This window comes from Camelus dromedarius, chromosome 3 (genome assembly GCF_036321535.1).
Source record: "Camelus dromedarius isolate mCamDro1 chromosome 3, mCamDro1.pat, whole genome shotgun sequence".
NCBI lineage: Eukaryota > Metazoa > Chordata > Mammalia > Artiodactyla > Camelidae > Camelus > Camelus dromedarius.
Genome location: NC_087438.1, coordinates 50460170 through 50476035, shown reverse-complemented (window position 1 = coordinate 50476035; position 15866 = coordinate 50460170). Strand labels below are relative to the sequence as shown.

The following is a 15866-nucleotide window of genomic DNA, read 5'->3' as shown; positions in this document are numbered from 1 at the left end:
TTTGTTCAGGCAGTCAGAAGCCACGTGCGTCGGGGGAGTGAGCTCCTTCCAAGCTCCCTGGGGGGGAAGTAAATCTGACTCGTCTAAGCCAGGTATGGTCATTATATTCCCTTTGCTAGCGATTAGTTTAGGAGCAGGTGAATGATGCAAATCCAACCAAGGAGACAGAGGGGAAAGTCTGCTGGAGAATTCTGAGAATGTTCTCCTTGATCTTAGACAGGATTGCAAAGAGGGGAGGGTCCCTCTTCTGGCCCTTGGATTTTTGTGTGAAGATCTGACGTTTAGAATTGCTGGAACCACTTCACGCCCACAAGGGGACAAAAACCAGTATGCTGAGAACGGCTGACCTCAAAGATGGAAAGAACCTGGGTCTTCAGTGATGGTGTTGCCAAGCCACATCACAACAAACCTTGGGATGGTCCTCCCTCCTTTGTTATGTGGAATAACAACTCCTTTTATTAGTAAAGATATTTGAAGCCGGGTCTTCTGCTAGATGCAGTCAAAAGTATTCTTTGGGGATTAGCAAATCCATGGCAAGCAGTTCATGTTTTTGCCTCCAATGCCAATGCTACAAAATATAGCACTTTTCCTCATCATTCTTCTCAAACTAATGTTCCAAACAGACACTACCGATCAGCTGGAGTTAACACACTAGATAAAAATCGGTTTGCCATTCCGGCTCTGGGGCAGAAGGACACAGCATATGTTCTGCCGCAAACTCCCCCGCAGACGTTTCCTTCCCACGGGTCCTGGCTAACAATTAGAAAGTATTCCTGTAAAATCGAACAAGGCACCAAGACCCACGACATCAGCCCACAGAAACAATTCAAACAAGCCTGAATCAAGGGAAACAGGTTTTCTTTATGCCCAAGAACATCAAAAACAGTACTTATTTTTTTAAGGGTCAATTCATGCTTGGAAGGGAAGTCAGTCACACGGCAATCTTTATTTGAATATAATGGAGCAAAAAATGCTCTTTTATTACTCTGATGTCCGTTAAATATCTTTGCAGCTGTTACATGAATGTTAGGTGCCTGGCACACAAATGTATACACACTTCCACAGTTGAGAGATTTACGGGGTGCACGAGTCATCCCACACGAAGCATGCCCTCACACAAGGATATGCATGGCCGTCTCGGGCATTTGTTAAAACACACTTGGTCAAACATTTTGGCAATATGGCAGGAAAATGACACAGAGGAGCATACCAGAAAGATGAGTTCACAACAGGACCAGCTGTACTGAAGATGAAAACTCCAGAAACCTGAAACAGAATCTATTGGGGTTCACACATGCAGCACGTATATACAGTACACTTAGGGTAATGGGAACGTTCATCGCAGAAGGGCTTACAGAGCAGTAAAAACAGCAAAGAAAAGAGACAAAATGAAACACCCAAACACCAAAATCAAGGAGAGGACCACTGCCCAGGTCTCATTGCAAAGGAGAGTGGATGGTTCGTTTAGCGTGTGTCCAAAATGGAGGTTCACCTGAAAGAAAAACACTCCTAGGATTTTATTTACAGTATCTAGACATTAGTGAAGGACATACGGTCTGTTCAATATGTTCCTGCTTCAGGACAAGGATACATAACTGCATTTTGGTTGCTGTGAAAGCACTGGTCAAAAAGAACAATTTTTTTTTTCCTGTTTGATTTAGGACACAGATTCAGTACAATTAATGTATAACAATAACACAGGAAATGAGATGAAGGCAATCTGTCCAGTTCTATCCAGGCAGGCCTGGTGAATGTCAAAAGCAAGGAGATTCCTTCTTCAATGCCTGCTTGGGTATGGGGGCGGGGGGAAAATACTGTAACTTCAAACAAATTTATTTTTGTTCGCACAGCGTAAAATAGCCAATTTGCTGTACATCCTTCCCGAAAGAACAATACACATAGAGAGTGGTGGACTCTCTGCACTGCGGGTCTTACTCTGAATCGGAACAAATACAGGAAGAAACCCTTTGTGAACCGACACGAGTCTGAACTTGCTAAGTCTTTTCTTTGCATTTGTGGACAGTGCTGGCCTGCAAACCAAACCCATAGGACTCGATCTGGCGTGACCTGGGGCTGTGCGGTGGGGGGCCACGTACTGGTCAGGACTTTAGGTGGTGGTGTGCAGGCAAACCACTGTCTAGGGGGTGGAGTCTGATTTCTAGCCTTTGTCACTATCCATGGAGTACATTCTCCCACCATGGCCGATTTCAAGCTACCATGGTGACGTCACTGAACCTGCAGTTGGAAAGACATGTTCAGTAGCCCAGCATCACACAGTATTTCTACCAGACAGACACAATAGGTGTAGACTACCTCAAGGACATAGCTATGTAGTAAATGCAGTAAAATAATTAGAAAGTTTTGAATGCTTATTACCTTTGTTTTTAAATATCATTTAATTGTAAGTTTACATAGTTTAATTTTTAATAATGACTGTTTCTCAACTGGCTCACAAAATTCCTGAAACAAAGGGCTCTGAGGAACTGGTCTGTGTCTGCTCCTGCACACCATGGGCTTTCGATGACTTGGCCCCCGTGAGAAGACACTCCAGGCACCTGCAAACTGCTTAGGACTCAGCACCCCAGCTTCTAGCCGGGGCACTAGCTCGGTGTTAAACCCTGTCTGAGTCTGAACAGAGGGCTGAGGGCTGCTTTCTCCTCCTCCTGGTTCTGGGCCCCCTTGGCTTGAAGGGAGCACCAGGGTGGTGGGGTGGGCAGAGAGGGGACGACCTCTGCAATTTCAGCATTGAAATCTGAGTGGAGTACTCAGCCCTCAGCACCAAGTAGGACCGTCGTAGGCATGGAGAGCTGTGTCTACCTCCCCCAGGTCAATGAATTCTGGAGACCTCGCTGCAAGCCTCCTCCATTTCAGGAGTCAAGTGTCGAGCTCTAAGACTTCTGCCCCAGACATGGGCCTCTTTCAGATTTCAGGCCAGTAGTGCCCATCCCATCAGGCACAGGAGTTGGGAAGCAGTTGGAAAGCTCGCCCAGCCCAGGGAGCTGCGTCAAAGCCAAGTCTAGAGCTCACAGCCCTGCACCGAGTCCTGCTCTCCCCGTTCTCCATCCCCTGGGCCTCTGCAGCACGTACGGGGTGGCACAGCCCTTAGTCCCAAGGGCCCCGGTAAAGCCTGGCCTCGCTCTCCAACACAGCTGGAGTCAAGAGGTGACAGAGGAAAGGGGGAGGAACAGAAGGGAGAGGAAGGAAGTTAGTGTGCCCTGCCTGCAGGAGGTAAGGACGAGAAAGCTAGTGGGTGACAAAGGAAATTGGGACTCTGGGAGGGGACAGTAGGGGCCACAGACAACCACCCTCTCTCTGCTCTGCCCTCTCGGGCCCCAGACCCCGAAGGTCCTTTGCAGCTTCAGGACACTTTTCAACACCAAGCACTGGTTTTAAACAGAAATCTGAAAATCGCTACTGATGGTCAGAACTTGTTCTCCGGGTGGGTTATCTGCTGAAAGGAGGGAGGGGAAAAGCCGCTCTAGGTTATCTGCAGACCACTGACTTTGTCACAAGCCTTCAAAGTCAGAAAGGAAACCCCCTCGGAAGCTGAGGCCAGGGACATGGCAGGATTTGCTGACTCTGCTCTGGAGAGAAAGTCCCAGCACTGCTGGCTCTGGAACACACTTCCCAGCCCACACCTCTAGTTTCAGGCCATGAAAAGATGCCCCAGAAGCACTTTAACAATGAACACCTCTACAAAGTTGGGACTAGCTTTGCTGATGGTTCTTTTCCTTGAATAATACCTTAGCGTGGTTTCCTGCCAGGACATTTAAAGACGTGGCACTTGGACAGCTCCATTTTTCTCCTTTTCCAAGTACAAACTAGACAGGAGTTCTTCCAACAAAGGCCAAGCAACCGAGGGCCTTTCTCCTCCTGTCAGAGACACTCCCAGCTTGAGTAGTTCCTGCCGTGTCCACGGTAGGTTATTACTTCTTTCAAATATGGAAAAACAACGCTCTGTGTTATGGGGAGGGTGTCGATATGAGACCCCCGATTACAGGTTCTTCTCCTTCATCCCCGTTTCCCTGCCCTTATTCAAGTCCCACCAAGGGCTAACCACCTGCGCACAGCACAGCACCTCCACCTAGCACGTGCCAGTTGCTCAATAAATATTTAGAGTAATCACACGAGATGACAAGAGGTCAGGGAATGTTCTGCCCAGCTCCTTCCCCCACCCAGAGCTGCTAGCCTGAAACTAAGGCCCACGAACTATCTCCTTGTAACTCACAATCCTGGGACTACTAAACTGGATTGAGCTCTTGTTTGAGAAAGACCGAAGTCAGCCCTGCCAATGGTTGTGTCTGGTTGGTGAGACACTATTTACATTGTATTGATTGAGGAATGGTCAAGATTCAGAGCAAAAGAACATCATATGGAGAATTGTCATATCCATATCTGAAACAGTGGACACACGATACACCTAGAAGGTATGATTTTGTCCATGTTACACAGATTCCAAGAGAAGCGTTCCTCAAAACACACTTTGCTTGGCAGAAACAAAAGTATAAAAAATGTATATATAGTCCATTTCAGAGTGCCCTGTGGTGTAGTTTTCTCTTTATTGTTGCAACCTGACTGATGTTTCTGTAGGTTAGATATCTGGAATAAGTTCAGCATGATATGGGGTTTAATGGAAAACCAAACATACAGCCAACATGCACCTTAACAATCAACCAACTGTCTTTTTACGATGTCAGGTGAAGGCCAAATTCTTACACTTCTGACTTCAGAGCCTTTAATGCATAAACAAGTGAGGTGCTTTACTGAAGAAATAGTTAAAGGCCATTTTGATATTCAACAGAAAAAAATTGGAGAGTATCACATTCTATTTTGGTTGGCAGAGGGAATCAGAAACTATTTCCACGGAGTGCTTTTGAAATGATCCCAGGGTTAGGAAGGTCTCAACTGTGCCCTAATCCCTTCACTGGAACATTCTCAGTAACTTAGACTGTCCCTTCTGGTCACTACGTTTCTTTTCTCGCCTCTCCCTTGATCTCTCAAGACATACAGAAAAGCATCTAAGCAGTTTTGGTGACAAACCTGAACTTAGATTTGGTGAGGTTGGTAAATGAAGGAGCATTTGCCAATTCAGGTGAAGTCACTTAAAAACTCTGTTTCTGAAGGCCCAGGTCTACGTAAGACCGTATTTCAAGAAGAAGATGGAGTAGTCAGGAGAGCTCTAGGATGCAGCCCCTGTGATAGTACTGTGATCAGAGTGTCTTCTAACCGTCTACATCCGGCAGGGTGGGTCCCTTTCCTGGGCAGGCACTGATAACTGTCAAACCAGCAGTGAATGGAGATAAGGCTCAGGACCCTGAGAAGCTGACGGCACAAACAACATGGGAACCATGTTCCCGCCTATTCCACAGGGGCTTCCCAAACAGCTTCCTGAGTTCTTGTATGCTTGCCTATTTCCTAATTTTTCAGTTTCTAAACTAAACCCATTTGGAGCTTGTAAAGATGAGCTCAGCATCAGAAGACGGTAGAGAGTAAGATAAAGCTACTTCCCCGAAGATCCTTTAGAATCTCGAACAAGTCCCAATAGCAAACTGGTCCCAACCCTTTACTCTCTAGATGCGGAAACTGAGGACCAGAGATGTTCAATGACCTACATTCTCCTCAGCAAGATCTGGGTCTCACTGTTGGTTAGTGGTGGAGCTTGGGCTTGGACCCATCTACTTATCCCCCAGGGTCAGTCTTCCGGGTAGAAGATGAGCCCTGCTGCCAGGTCTGGCTTCCAAGGCGGCAAGATTAAACGTGCGCAGGGTAAGACCCCCTGCTTGGGGTGTTATGTGGTACAGGACTTACAGTTTGGAGCAGATGAGTTTTTTCCCTACTGAGAGGGCCTAGCAATGATAATAGGATTCAGGAGCATTCTGGGTTGATTCAAAAGGCTATAAAGACATTTTAGAAAGAAAAGGAGTTAGAAATAGAGGAGCAAGTGAAATGTTTCCTAGGCTTTCCTTCGCGCACCTATTCTCATTTTCTTTCACCAGCAGGTGAAATGAGATGCTGGTTGCATGTCTGTGAGCCAACGGCCTGCTGCACTGATGGAACTGAGTTTCTGTCTAATCTCACAGCTGTATCTCAATCGCGCTAACCCCAGAACAAGCCCGACAGGCCACACCGCATACTTGGGGAAGAACTTGAGCTCTCTCGTACAAAATCAAGGTGACAGGAATGTGGGAGGGGGGCAGGGAAAACCACATGAAAGGGAGAAAAGGTGGTGGCCAAGAAGGTTTGTGACCACAGACTGTCCAGAAGGTTAGAAGAGATCCCTCTTGGGCCACCAGGGAGGCTTGGATTAGGTGACAAGGTCAAGGAAGGTCATTCTGAAGGGGATGCATGTGGCAGGTCTCATCGAGTGGGGTTCTGCTGGCTTCTCCTATTCTGACCCCAGCCGGGGCTCAAATAAAACTCTACGTAAACCCTGCTCTGGGTATTTTATGTGTTTAGAACTACAACAGACATGTGAGACATTTGTAAAAGTAAAAACAGTCCAGTAAGTAAAGTTAACTGTTAGGGGAGACTAGAACAGTGACATTCACGCACGTTTCCAGTTTTCTTTCGAGTAGGTCGGCGGAGACACACATGTTACTTTTGCTGTTATTTCTGCACCTGCCGCATTCAAGTAAAAATCTTGCTCAGGTCCCCACGTAGGTCTTTTTTAAAAAGATAAATCAAGGGGTAGGTAGGTGGGGAAACACATACATATGGAAGACAAACGTACAGGGTACTGGCGTGGGCTATTTGACTGTTACCTTTCTCCTCCAATAATATTCCAGGAGGCAGACGTGAGAGCGAGTTCTGTTTCTCTAGCTGCTCTGCTGAGACGGTTCTAATAGATCTCGCCTCATCTTGATCGATTTTCCTTCCTCCTGCCGCCTGTGCAGTTTTTGGTTTGAGTTTTCCTGATGTTCTGGCCCTGAGCCCACATCCCCAGGGAACTCTCCTCTCTCTTCCTACCGGCCCCCCACACCACTGCCCCCCTCCACAGGCCTGAATTACATCAAGGGAGAGTCGATTAATGGCTTATGTTAATGAAAGAAGCTGTTCACAGAGTCTGAACTCTGCAGTCTGGAGCTTTAGGGGGATGTTAGGAAGGGGAGAGAGAGGCACAGTGGCCTCTGGGGTTAAGACATCTTTGAATGTAATGACTCCTGGAAACAAAGGCTCTCCCTTCTTGGAGGCCTCCAGGCTGCCCTGTTGGAAATGCCTATAATAAGCAACAAGGATAACCTTTTAACAAGACAGAAGAGTTTTAAAAAGGAATATTGTTTTAATATGGGATTTATTCCTGGTGGCTGGTCGTCACTGCAAGTCTACACGGAGGCTTCAGATTTCAAAGAAGATGAGTAAAAAGGACCAGCGTGGAGGAGGGGCAGCCCCGAGGGGTGAGAAGGTCACATAGCTGACAGCCCGTGGGAATGTCTTGCTGACCTCTCTCTTTCAGGCCCAGGCAGATTCCGGAGGTAAAATGAGCAGCCAAAACCCACCAGGAGACGCTGCCCTTATCTGCCGGAGGGGCCCCTCGGAACACAGCAGGCTGTGATTTCACACAGAGGCAGCAGCCAGGAGCACGCTGATCAGCGCCCCAGCCCAGAGAAGATCTAGCGGAATGGGACCCACTTGGGTGATGCTGATTAGGCCAATGTCAATTCCCCGGGGGCACCACCAGGTTGGTACCCAACCCTGAGGTATCCTTTGACATTGACACATGGCTTTAGGTGTGAATTTCTTCCTCATCTGCAATTTACAACAACTTAGATGACTGACGATCTTTAGACTAGAGAGTCTGGATGAAGGGCAGACTCAGGTGGGCAGACCCCGTTTTGAGAAAGTGGCTTTTTTCCTCTGTGACTCCGCTATCTGGCAAGATCAGTGGCAGCTGGGAGTGGGGCGGGGGCGGGGGTGAACGGAGGCGGAAGATCCCTCTGAGCTCTGACTTTTCTGACATTCTGAACCACATGCCACAATCACAGACACGATTACGATCACTTTTTCTCCTGTTTTTCAGAAGCTTCACTGGGCTCTCTGGCAGAAATCTTGCTTCTGCAGCTCACTCAGAGCTTTGCTGCTAATGGCAGTGCCTCTGTTTTTCTTGTCAGCAGAGTCACCTTCATTGTCATGCCTGAAAAGAGCCCCACCCAGCTCTGTTTGGTACCACATGGCTTTTTTTTGAAAGGCTCTGCTGTAACAGCAAGAATTGCTGGGTGTCCTTTTCTAAGTAAACAGGAAATATCACTCTGTTTGAAAAAAAAAAAAAAGAATCCCTCTCCTCAGCACAAACGCAATAATAATAAAATGCCAGCTTATCTTCCCTGTGAATGCTGAGTTAGGGGCAGGATCTGCTTCTTACAGCAGCCCAGTCCTCTTCTTAGCTTCTAAATTTTCAGCGAGCAGAATCTCAGGACGACCTGGTAGACTGGGGCATCTGAAAAATGCTTCCCCTGATTTTGGGGAGGCAGTAGCATCCTAGTTAGGAAAGACAACAATGCATGGAAAAAAAAACTGTGCAAAATCACATTTAAGGAGCAAGATGGTATACAGCTGAATTTTAGTCACAGCAAGAGTTCATGTTCTGGTACTTGACCACCTTCCTCGATCTGAAAAGTCTGGAGCCTTGAGTCATTCAGGAGCGTTGACACGGGGCAGGAGACAGAAACACAGGACGGATGGCTTTTTTCCCATTACATCAGGACCTGGGTTCGTGTGTCAGGAAGGCGCAAACCCACCAGTCCTCCACACACGAGCACAGTGGAGGCCAGCAGAATGGGGATTGCTTTGGTGATGCTGACCAGGGAGCCGAATATTAAGTTTCCAAGGACGGCCGCTGCTTTGCATAGTGCATTCAAGAAGCCAAAGCCTGTCGCCCTGCAGAGGAAAGAGACATGGACAAGGTTGAGAAAGTGGCTTCCAAGAGTCCAACTTGAGACACAAATGTCTTCCAGGGTTATTTTCAATGAGCTTCAAGTAGACTGTTTTGTACATCCTTAGAGCAAGGAATCAAATGCTTGTCGGCACATTTGGAAGCAGAGAACCCCAGCTGTTGGTATTGTTCCTTCAGCCCTCTGTTGACTTTCTTACCACCTCCAGCTGATCCTTATTCTGCCCATGAGCTGATTGTGAAAGAGAAAGGACATTTCAGGGAGTAAGAAACATTTCTTCTCTCTTCCAGAATTAAATTAAAATGTATGGCAATGTATTTCTCTAGATTTTTTTTTTTTTTTTTTTACTCTCCATTTCCTCTTAGCCTAATTCACATGTGAGGTTTTAAATAATTGAAGCACATGGAATTTTCAGAGAAAATCAAGGGTGCCTGGGTTGCCCTCTGCATCTTTCTAGTTCCATGGAGGTGAACTCTCATGCTCTTGTCCCAGAGGTTTTTGGAGTAGGCAGAAACTGAACACAGAGCTGGGGGGCCACCAATGAGCTAGTGACACATTCCTGCAACCTCGGCAGAGTTTTATGTGGGAAATCAAGCCCAAGAAAATATTACAGGGGAGAATCAGATTGTTGGCCTAGAGAAGATCTTGCTTACTCCGCTGATATGTAAGATGAGCAGCTGGTATATAAATAAGACACATCCCACCTCTTAAGACCTTCTTTGGAAAAGAAAAACTTTACTATCTATGTGTGTTGAATGTACTTTTACTGTCATCTTCTTAGCGAGAAATTTAATTTTGTTCATGGGCGTACTGATACAACTGACGTCATGAGATAACATGGATCTCCTCGGCCTTTATGCCAGCCTCCTTCTTTTGTCTGTCACTGTGTGTGTGATGAAGGCACACTGAACGGAGGGCAGGTGTCGGGCACACTTCTCCCTCCGGAGGGAAATGCACTTTATATGCTGTAAATGCAGCACTTACTACATGGCTTTCTTTGGTTGACTTGCAAATTTATAAGTGTGGGTTTTCCTTTGGCCAGAACAGCAGCTCCTCACCCTGATTTGTGCCACCCCCAGCGATGCTCTCTACAGTGTGTACATATTTCCTGTGGGTACCACCCAACCACGGCCCCTCCCACACCGCAGGAGAAGAATAAGCACCCCTCTTGTGCAAAGGAACCGAGCCACTGACTTCACTGGCCAGAACCGAACTTTAAAAGCGTAGCAAGCACTGACTTTCCTTTTTGGCCAAGACACCTCGAAAGTCAAGTAAGCAGGCCCCTGCAGTGTGGCAAAGCTGCCAACTGCTGGACTCCTGGAAGGGGTGTAACGAAATCTCTGATGGAGAAAAACAGGAACTTCTTGAGAGGAGGGTAAGCTAATTTTGTATTCTTCTTCTTTTTGGTTTGTTTTTAAAGAAAGAGACTAGTAATAGCAACCACCACCAGAAAGAGAAGAAGATTGAATATACTGATAACTATTTTCAAATGAAATTGCTTGAGGCTACACATTGGGGACCACAGAAAACGTAAGTAGAATACATCAGAACACATCGTTATCTACGGCCTCCTCATCTCCATGGAGACGCCATGAGGCCAAACTGGCTTTTTTTTTTTTAGTTAATAAACTTTTTTGAGTGGTTTTAGGTTTTTTTTTAAAAAAATACTGAGTGAAAAGTAAAGAGAGTTTCCGTACACTCTCTCACCTCCTACCCCTATTATTAACATCTTAGTGTGGCACATTTGTTACAACTGATGAGCCAATCTTAATCTATTATTATTAACCAAAGTCCATAGCCTACATTACAGTTCACTGTGTTGTGTATTCTATGGTCTTTGACAAATGTATAATGACGTGTATCCACTGTTACAGCATTGTATAGAATAACCGTTTCGCTGCCCTAAAAGTCCCCGCAATCACTGAACTTTTTACTATCCCCTAGTTTTCCCTTTTCCAGAATGCCATCTAATTCAAATTATATAGAATGTAACCTTTGCAGACTGGCTTCTCTTACTTTTTTAAAACTACATTTTAGTTTCTAGATTTTAGAGTCATAAATTTTCAAACACATCTCATGGCAGTGAGATGAGCTGTGTTGTTCCAGGGGAAAATGGCCAGGGTGTATGTTGCTGATAAGAGAAAAGAAAACCTTGTATGAAGAAGTCTCGATGCTAAAATTGCAGAATGAGCCACGCAGAATTTACATCTGTGTTAAAATAAGCACATTTTTTACACCAGAAATTAACACATCATTGTAAATCGTCTATACTTCAATAAAAGACAAACAAACAAAAAATGACCACATTTTCCCTAGCTCTGAATCTCTGGTATAACTCAGAACAGGGTATAAAACACAGGCAGCGACCTCCTTACATTGCTGAAACTCTAACAGAAGAACAGGTGACTTCCTGAGATCTCCAGACGGCACCAAGAGAGACGCATTAGGAGCAACCTGCATCTGAAGCTTCTAAAAAGACAACCAAATCCTTATTTCCTGAGTCTCCATTTTCATTTACCAAGCAGAGGTAGTTCTTCAGACGAAAATCCGGTCCACACAGAGGCACACAGCCTCCAGAAGTTAGTGTTGGCATTAGAGAAAATGTGACTGTCCTTTCCTTGGGTAAGTAAACGATTTCCTCAAATAATTTCAGCAGGAGGGTATGATTTTCTGAGCACGGAGGCATAGTTGTATTTGAAAAATCATTCTCAAAGTGGTTCTCCCTTGGGGGTTATCTGTTTGTAAGTAAATCAGCTTTTAGTTCATTCAGTCTCTTGTTCTTATTTAAAGGAAGGCCACTCACTTCTGCAGACACCCTCAACACGAGTCACTTTGTGCTCGTAACATCCTTGGAGGGTGGGGAGCTCAGAGCTGGCAGAGCCCCAACCTGACTTGCTGGCTTCTTAGCAGCAGGACAAGCTTTGTGTGAGTTTAAGATGTACCCAGGGCTGAGAATCCTGCAGTTCTCTCAGAGAGAGCCACGCTTCTGAATTTGTTTAGATTTACTGTCATATACTGAAAGAAATGACAAAAGGAGACATCTACTCGACCCCTCCAGCAAACGGTTTTCATTTCTGAATTCCCTTCAGCGTGCTTCCAACCATATCTAATTTTTGCAAATCACAGGATTTATATAACTTTGTTTTCTGCTTTTTTCCCAGTCATTCATAAAACTGTCCCACATTGTTTACGCTTTGTTTAAAATGAAATGACTGAGCACAGAACCATCATTTCCGTAACCACATCGCTGGATAAGGAGGAGATTTCCAGAGTTGGTGAGACTGCAGTGAACACCTTCATAGAGAGGACCACCTGCCTTTGGATGTGTTCACTAGGGAGTTCCCAGCGGTCCAGCACAGCCAAGGGACAATGATCACGATGTGCCATGGAGGGACTGAAGACCACAAGGCACACTGTGCCTCAGATGAGAGGAATCCATCCAAAGGCTTCACCCAGCCTCTTTTCCCTGCTCCTGCTGTCTTATTTACTCAGCTTTGCACAGCTACCTGCTCCAGGGGCCACCAGCTTCTCACCCAACCTGCATCATTTCCTTTTCTTCCAACTCTCGGTTTGACCCTGGAGAGCCAAGAAAGCTCTCCCTGCTCCCCTCCTAAGGGCTGGCTTGTACCAACCTCAGGGCTCTCCTGCTGGGGTTTAGCCTTATTAGGTCCCTGCCACATCTCTGGGGTGGGGCTGTGTGGCCTTTTACATTCATTACTCATCACAACTTCCTCCAGGACTAGCACACGGAGGCCTAGGCCTAGACATGAACTAAGGCATTTCCTGAGATCTTCAAAATATGTTAGAAGTACATTTCTGTAATGAGCATCTTAATGGACGTTTGTTGGCCCATATTTGTTTACTGATGCCAGACTATCATCTTGCTTTTGTGGAGGAAAACCCCCTAATTTCACATTCTTAAATCATGAAAGACTGAATGCAGTTGCTCTCTGATCTCAAAAGGAAGAGGAAATTTGCCTCATTTAAGTAAGTAGTGAGCACATGTGTGTTCTGTGCGTGTCCTCCTTAACCTGGGCAGACGGCATCCGATGCCACTGCTGGCACAGCTTTCCCTACTCACACACAAGTGGACAAGGACTTCCCTGAGAGCTGTGAGCCCACAGGAGTCCCTGGCCCCAAAGTAGCGCCCCCCCCCCCAAATCTCCTCCCAGCCCCACAACCATCAAGCCTCATCCTATTGCAAATTTCTATTGAAATGCAAATACATTCATGGGCAGGTAATAATAGAAGCCTTTGTATCTTATCATCTATGTGATAAACCTAGCTAGGAAGTGAGTTCCTGGGCCAGGGTAAATAATGACAGGATGAAAATGAGCCCTGACTGGAGAGGGTATAGCTCAGTGGTAGAGTGCATGCTTAGCATGCATGAGGTCCTGGGTTCAATTCTCAGTGCCACGGTTAAAAAAAAAAAAAAAGAAAAGAAACAAGAAGGTGAGCCCTGAGAGGCTACCCGGAGTTCATCTAAGGCCATGGTTGATGAGCATGGCCGTATACCCCAAATACCAGGAGAGCTTCTTAGAAACTGATTCCCAGAGCCCCACCCCAGACCTGCTGGGAGGGGTCTGTGTGTCACTGACTAGGTATGCCCATGCTGGGAGCGGCACTGCAGAGTCACACACCTGGGTTTGAGGCTAAGGGACCCAGGAGAAGTTACTGTCCCTCTCTGTGCCTCCTCTTCCTCCCCTGAAAATGGAGTGAGACTACCCACTCTGGTAGGGGTGGAGTGCGAACTGAATAAGGTTAAATGAGATGACCTGAATACTCAGCACTGTACTGGACCCACCCTTCATTTCTCAGATGAGAAAACCCTAAAAAGCCCCTAAAGGTTCAAGGACTCATCTAAAGTCCCTCAGCTGTGTTCTGGCAGCATCTGCACCTGAATTCAGGTTTCCTCCACATTGTTGATGGAGAAGGGGGAGTAAAGGAGGAAGAAACTTCCGATAGGCAGTGCTGTCTGGGGCACAGGGAGCTGACGGCTACAGGATTGGGAGGGCACAGGCTGGGGATGGACAAAAGGGAAGAGCAACACAGAAAGGCAGCCAGAGAGAACCAAAGAGGAATGCGACCTCATTCACGGCTGTTCCAATGAGCTTACCGTGGAGAGTGGGGAGCAAGAACCCATATTGCCCTTAACCAGCTGGATTTGAAAAAGCATCTTTCTTGGCTTCTTTCTATCATTCATTCATTCATTCATTCGTTCACGTGGAGTCATGGTAGTAAATAATGAAAACAAAGTCCTGCTTTCAGGAAGCTCACATTCTAGTGGGTGACAGATAGTAAAAAGATGTCCACCCTAACATCCTATCATCGTGTGATCTGGGAGGTAATTTGCCTTAAAAGTACTTCAGTATAATTTACAATAGCCAAGACATGGAAGCAACCTAAACGTCCACTGACAGATGATTGGATAAGGAGATGCGGTACATATATACAATGGAATACTACTCAGCCATAAAAAGAAGGAAATAATGCCATTTGCAACAACCAAAAAAAGGAGGGCAAAGAGACATGAATGGAGTGTAGTTTGGTTAGGTACGATGATTGAATGAATGCTCGCTTCATCTCAGAGTCTTTAAAAATGAAGTGAGGTCTTTATCTTTGTGACCACAGGTGTAGAGTCACCTCATTTTATGTCTCAAACAATGGAGGCACAGTTATGCTGAGTGGTCTCCCTAAGGTCACACAGCTGGCCAGTAAGAGATCCAGGACGAGAGAACTTCATACTAAGTAAGTCAGAGAAAGACAACTGATATGGTACCACTTATATGTGAAATCTTAAAAAATGAGACAAATGAACTTATTTACAAAACAGAAAGAGACTCACAGACATAGAAAACAAACTTATGGTTACCAAAGGGGAAAGCTGGGGGGAGGGATAAATAGGGAGTTTGGGTTTGGCAGATATAAATCACTATATATAAAATAGGTAAACAGCAAAGTCCTATTGTATAGCACAAGGAACTATATTCAATAGCTTATAATAACCTACAATGAAAAAGAATATATGTATGTATAACTGAATCACTACACTGTACATCAGAAACTAATACAAAATCGTAAATCAACTAACGTTAATTAAAAAAAAAAAAGCACTTCAGTATAGAGAGGTTGTCTCTTAACCCACAGAATTTAAAACATGTTCATCAGGAATCAACAGGCCAGAGGTCATGACTTAGGGCTTTAACTGTCATTTTAGAAATCTGGATGAGAAGGTTTGTAAATGAACACGGGGCTGAATTTTCAGGGTGATATGAGTGCTTGATATGCAGTTAAGTGGGAAGAAGATTCTGCCCGTAGCACAAGGGGTGGACAAGCATCCTCCAAGCTCAGCAGCCTCCAACTGGTGAAATGATAGCCTTGATCCAGACTCCAAACTCTAGGGCCCACCAGCCCCTGGCCTTGACACTTACAAGGCACTCTGCTTCCTGCCTAGCCCCAAGTCTGATGGTCTTGCTGTCAGCATGTCCTAATATCCGTGGCCCTTTCATGCAAGGGCAGAGAAATGGACTTCCCTGGGGTCAAGGACAGGCTGTAGGACTGTTTCTGTGTCCATCTGCACATGTGGCAGGATTTGCTACCATTGTGATACACCACTGGGAGGCCAGGTGATGGGTGAAGGGGACATATACTGTCTACCTCCTTACCCTCTACTTCTAACTGCCAGAGACAAAAAGGGTCTGACATTTGCTGAACAGCCAAAGTGACTCAGGTCACATAGAAATTAAACATACACAATGATAAAGGTTATTTAAAAAAAAAAAAAGGAAGGCAAAGAGACATGGATGGAGTGAATGATTACATACAATGGTTGAATGAATGATCGCTTCATCTCAAAGTCTTTGAAAATGAAGTGAGGTCTTTATCTTTGTGACCACAGATGCAGAGTCACCTCATTTGATGTCTCAAACAATGGAGGCACAGTTATGCTGAGTGGTCTCCCTAAGGTCACACAGCTGG

The 15866-nt window shown here is 45.7% G+C and overlaps 1 protein-coding gene and 1 long non-coding RNA gene across 4 annotated transcripts in view; one reads left to right on the top strand and one right to left on the bottom strand.

Annotated features, from left to right (window-relative positions):
• Nucleotides 1–982: 982 nt before the first annotated feature.
• SV2C (synaptic vesicle glycoprotein 2C) overlaps nt 983–15866 on the bottom strand; it is a 196281-nt gene continuing 181397 nt past the window's right edge. For both annotated transcript variants that reach the window (XM_031446878.2, XM_064481673.1), the window contains one exon: nt 983–8874. In XM_031446878.2, coding sequence (XP_031302738.2) covers nt 8691–8874 — 184 coding nt within the window. In that variant the 3' untranslated portion in view covers nt 983–8690. The remainder of the gene's footprint in view (nt 8875–15866) is intronic.
• On the top strand, nt 10048–13105 carry LOC135319809 (uncharacterized). 2 transcript variants are annotated; one of them, XR_010378720.1, is made up of 2 exons: nt 10048–10263; nt 11234–13105. It is a non-coding gene; the product is annotated as an uncharacterized LOC135319809 (long non-coding RNA). The 2 variants fall into 2 exon arrangements; XR_010378719.1 differs by having other exon boundaries at nt 11229–13105.